General features: G+C 42.9%; 1 protein-coding gene across 6 annotated transcripts in view; it reads left to right on the top strand.

Moving 5' to 3' along the window:
- The window catches only part of OSBPL5 (oxysterol binding protein like 5), a 230,029-nt gene that overhangs the window by 203,848 nt on the left and 20,967 nt on the right, over positions 1 to 5,214 (top strand). For all 6 annotated transcript variants that reach the window (XM_006022021.3, XM_006022026.3, XM_006022025.2 and 3 more), the window contains 2 exons: positions 1,782 to 1,878; positions 4,568 to 4,666. In XM_006022021.3, the coding sequence (XP_006022083.1) occupies positions 1,782 to 1,878; positions 4,568 to 4,666 (196 nt within the window). The remainder of the gene's footprint in view (positions 1 to 1,781; positions 1,879 to 4,567; positions 4,667 to 5,214) is intronic.

Genomic DNA, 5,214 nt, shown 5'->3' on the forward strand with positions numbered 1-5,214 from the left:
CCCTCTGCCCAAAGGATCATTTCCTTAAGGTACAGCCACCCTTCCTGGGCTCCCATCTCTTCAAAACTCCTACTCTGCAGTGCGTCCTTGACTAATCGCCTGAGTTCATTGAAATCAGCTTTCCTAAAGCCTAGCACTTTCACCCTACTAGTTACCTTACCCACTCACCATCTTATGATGAATTCTATTATTAGGTGATCACTGTCCCCCAGGTGACCACCTATCTGTAGGTCCCCTACCATGTCATCCCCTGTTGCCAATACCAGGTCCAGTAAGGCATGCCCCCTAGTGGAACCATGTACCTCCTGCGTCAAGTGGAGGTCCTGTACGCAGGATAAGAACCTGCGTGAACGGTGGGACTTTGCTGTCTGCGTCTTCCAGCAGATGTCTGGGTAGTTTAGGTCCCCCATGACTACCGCCTCCTTAGTTTTTGTGGTCTCCGAGAGCTGCCTCAGGAGCCCCAAATCTAGCTCTTCCCCTTGGTGTGGGGGTCTGTTGTTCGTAGAAGCATTGCTCTCCTGTAGAGTATAAAACATATGATCAAATTCTGCTGTTATTTATACCCTCTGATTGAGGTGGTCAGGTGTTAATGAAATAATTGTCCCTATTTGCTGTACGGGTTAAAAAAAGTGAATTAGCTCTTTCAGAATATATGTTTATGGCAGTTTTTTTTTAAATTCTCTGCTGAAGTGATTTGAATCCCTATTAAAATTGAGCATCTAAATCCTTTAATTTGCTTTCAAGCCAATTTTTCCTGCTTGATTATCAAGTCTTCTTGATCCTCATCTTTTCTACCACTACATCACTTTTTATGGAGGTGATGGAATCAGTGGTATGTCTACACAGGTTGAAATAAGGGTCTCAAGTTGTGCTGCTGTGTGTATGTCTAGGCATTTAACACTGGTGAACATCAAAATCTAGTGTGCACAAAATCTGGGATATAAAGTAGTTCATATGCTGTCCTGGAGTCTGTCTGCAGAATATTGTGGTTTTGCAAGTATATTAGCCTATTATAAAGAAATCTTATTCTTGTTGCTGTGAGTCTCTCTTGCTCAAAGAAGAAGAAACTTCTGGACATAAGACCAGATTTTAAGTAGACCTCAATACCCCCTGTTCCACTCCCAAATTTAAGACAGATATTCAAATGAGTTCTGCCCCTATTTAAGATGCAAAATAAGTGCTTATAAAGGTGTTCTGTGCTTCTCAAAAATCTGTCTGAATATCAGTGGGAAGTACTGCCTCTCAGAGATCTGATGGCTGGGCTTGTGTTTCTGTGAATTTTTTAGCATGTTTTCAGAGAGGAAAACACTGTTACCCCAGACATTTCTATAAGCAGAAGAAGAAATCTTGGGATCTCTTTGTAATTTTAAAGTGCTGCTTTGTTCCGTGCGGTAAGGCTGCAAGTGCTTATTTGAGGCCCATAGCCTTCCCTGGGGACCTCTTGTCCCTGAACCCTGAAGAACTATTTGCAGTGCTAGAGTCCCAGTTAGGGTGACCTTGCTTGAAGTCACGGTAGGAAGAGTGAGTCTACACAATGGAGATCTCCATCATGGTCCAGGGATGTGTCAACTCTCCCCCAGCTGGTAAGATGGCCCTAACACTTTGCCAGTAATGTAAATCTGATTTTTAAAAGGTCCATCTGCAGAGGTTTGTGCCAGCACTTGTTTTATTGTTTGAGGCCCAATTTGCACATTTCACCTCATATGGATTGCAAAGAGCATCATTAATGATAGAGGAAGTTGTGTGTGTTTAGCTGTTTGTTTGTTTGTTTTTTCTTGTAGGTTTCTCATCACCCACCAGTATCAGCTTTTCATGTCAGTAATAGGAAAGATGGGTTTTGTGTTACTGGCAGCATACTAGCCAAGTCAAAGTTTTATGGTAAGACATCAAACCTAAACATCCTCAAAGTGACCTACTCATGGTGGTGTTTCTCTGATGGAGTTCTTAGTCCTGCCTACATCTCATTAAAGATGTAGGCAAAGAAGTTGCCAGTTGGACTCTGTAGTATACCCTATGTAGCTGCCTTTAGAAGTAGAGAATCCAACGGTAGCTACCTCCAAGATGGTTGAGAAAACTGTTATGTATACAAAACATACATGCTTGAAATCTTGCTATTGTGCTATCCATACAGGGTACCATAATTAGAGGACAAAATCCTGTTCTTGGAGACATATGCCAAGCCCATCTCCTTCAGCACATGCATAAATTATTACAGAACTTGGCCTGTAGCAACTACTGGACAAATAATAATAATTGGACAAGGTTGAGATTTGATGCTGAGGATTCCCCTGAGACCTTCATACAAATAGAGTGGCAGGACGTTGTCCAAACATCTGATGGGGATTTGCAGGCTCTCAGACATGCTTACTTTATGCGTAATTATCAAAGTTGCACTTAGAGGCCCAGGTGTCTACCCCAAATTCCCAACATGCGCAGCCCCTGTACGAATAGTTGCTTCAGTACCTCTGCTTTCTATGATCTTCAGCCACAAATCCGTCAATATACATCACCTAAAAAGTGCTTCTGTGTGCCTTGAAAAACATAACACTATTTTGAATTACTTAATTTACTTGGATATAAGACTCCCCCCCCCCCCCAATTAGATTCTATATATGGAAATTGTATACATTTATTGCAATTTTCCAGGTATAGAATCTAATTATTAGAGGTTGCCTTATTAGAAGTCCCCTTTCCACTGCTACAGCAGGGAAAATAAATCTGGGGATGTCAGGTGGCCCCTTTGCCCTCTGCAGCCCCTTCCCCACTCCTTGCTGTTGCAGCCTGCTCTACCTGAGCAAGGGACAAATGTGAAAACACTGGGCTTATCTATGCAAGACATTTACTGTGGAATAGACTAATTAGCTCTGCAGTAAACGTCTGACATCTATAGTGCAATCTGTTAGGCTGCAGGAAACTAATTAACTCTGCAGCAGGATAGTACTTGTAAATATCTTGTTGCAGAGTCTTTTACTCTGCAGCACCACACATGTAGGCACTGATGTGGCTGGCTGTGGCACGAGGGTGCTTCAGTGCAGGGGGTTGCCTGCTGGCTAGCCCTGCACTGGAGCATCATCAAGCCCCAGCCAGCACTTCCACAGCATGTTGAGCTGAGTCAGAGCAGCTGTGCCTCCTCCCCTCCCCAAGTTCCCTGCCAGCCAGGGCTGCTCTGACCCAGCTCTGCTGTATGCTGTAGTCCTGGGCATACGTATAAATGCAGTGCCTGGGAGCAATAAACTCCAGTACAATATGCACCACAGCTTGTTTATTATAGGCAACTTACTACAGGTACCCATAAATTTTGTTCCCAAATTGGGAAAGAAAGGAACAGCTCAGCTGTAGGACTGAAGAGGACATCAAAATGTATGCAGTGTAATGTCTCACCATGGGCTGGAAAAGAGTTTGTGCTGAAGGGGATGAAGTGCAATGGGCACTACCATGTGAGTTACTTAGATGGGTGGCACTAACTTTATTCTTGTGGTAGATTCCCATAGATCAAGTGGTTTTGGCAGCAAGGGGAGGGTGTCAGGGCTGGCTCTGGCCCTGGTATTGCAGTACCTCCAGGCCCAGTGCCAGTTCTCTGTGTAATCCCTGTGCAATTTTCCAGGTATAGAATCTAATTATTAGAGGTTGCCTTATTAGAAGTCCCCTTTCCTCTGCTACAGCGGGGAAAATAAATCTGGGGAGGTCAGGTGGCCCCTTTGCCCTCTGCAGCCCCTTCCCACTCCTTGCTGTTGCAGCCTGCTCTTCCTGAGCAAGGGACAAATGTGAAAACACTGGGCTTATCTATGTAAGACACCCTGGTGGGGGGGTTGTTTTGCTTTTTGTTTGTGTTTTTTAAGGATCGGGGGGGAAAATGGTTTCCATCACCATTTTTTGGCACCAAGGGAGGGTGTTGGAACTTGCTCTGGCCTCTCCAAGTGCCAGCCTGGTATTGCAGTGCCTCCAGACTGGTACCCATTCGTTCCTGGGGACACAACTATCCTTTTTTTTAAAGACACACAGACCTGTTCCCATCAGCTTGTTTGCTCAGTACAGGCCCTGTATGTTATAGATGTGTTCAGTGTTGGCTGCATTTAATCAATTTCATAGTTGGTTTCCATTACTGAGCACATGCTGCTGTTGGCAGCAGTTTATTGATAGACAGTGTATTTAATGAGGTTTCCTTATCTGCAAATGTAAGACAAGGAGCATTTCCCCCCATGCTGATTGGGGGAAAGCAATTTTGTCTTATATTTGAGTAAATACAGTAGTTACTCATGAGACAGATATGCATCAAGTAGCTACACTGGCTGAAGCTGGACTAACCAGTGCTGTCCTTAGTGTTTATAGAATGCTCATCAAACTGGATGAATTTCATAATGAAGAAAAAAGACTTAGCAGGATGGGTGAAAATCCACCATGAGTGTAGGAAATGCCTTATTGCATGAAACCTGGCAGTGGCTAGTACCTTGATTCTTTTCTGCCTCTTCAATTAGTAGTTGGTTGATACCCAAAATCATTGTCTCCCCATTAAATAGATTTATGTTTAACTTCAGAGAGATGTTGACCTGTACTTTTCAACTCTTAGGTAACTCGCTTTCTGCTTTATTGGATGGGAAAGCCAAGCTTACATTCCTAAACAGGAGTGAGGATTACCTTATTACTATGCCATATGCCCACTGCAAAGGTAAGATATGAGGAGCATTAAGAAAGGATGTTGGAAGCAAATGGACATACTGCTGTAGAACTGTAATTAATCCTGCAGCATTTTCCGCACACCTTTTCCACATTGAGATAATTAGACACTAAATGCATTTATAATCCTAAGAGCAAGGATTTTTGGGGGGTGATATCTTTTGTCAGACCAACTGCATAGTTGGAAAAAAGTTAAACAAGCTTTCAGATGCAAGACATACAAGGTTATCTGAAGAATATCTTGCATTTGAAAAAAAGTCTAATTTTTTTCCAAATGCAAGACATTCTTCATCAGATGACCTTGCATGTCTTGCATTTGAAAGCCTGTCTAACTTTTTTTTTTTTTTTTTCTAACTGCACAGTTGGTCCAACAAAAGATATCGTTCCCCCCAAAATCCTCACCTCTCAATTCTTGGTCGTCATAGCTACAGCATTGCCCTAACACTTCCTAGGAAATACGCCATGTGTCTCAGCTTGAGGATTGCAAATAATTGGAGATCCAGCTACTCTCATTGAAATCATTTAAGTTTGTACAGGAAT

This window comes from Alligator sinensis, unplaced genomic scaffold (genome assembly GCF_000455745.1).
Source record: "Alligator sinensis unplaced genomic scaffold, ASM45574v1 scaffold983_1, whole genome shotgun sequence".
Taxonomy (NCBI): Eukaryota; Metazoa; Chordata; order Crocodylia; family Alligatoridae; genus Alligator; species Alligator sinensis.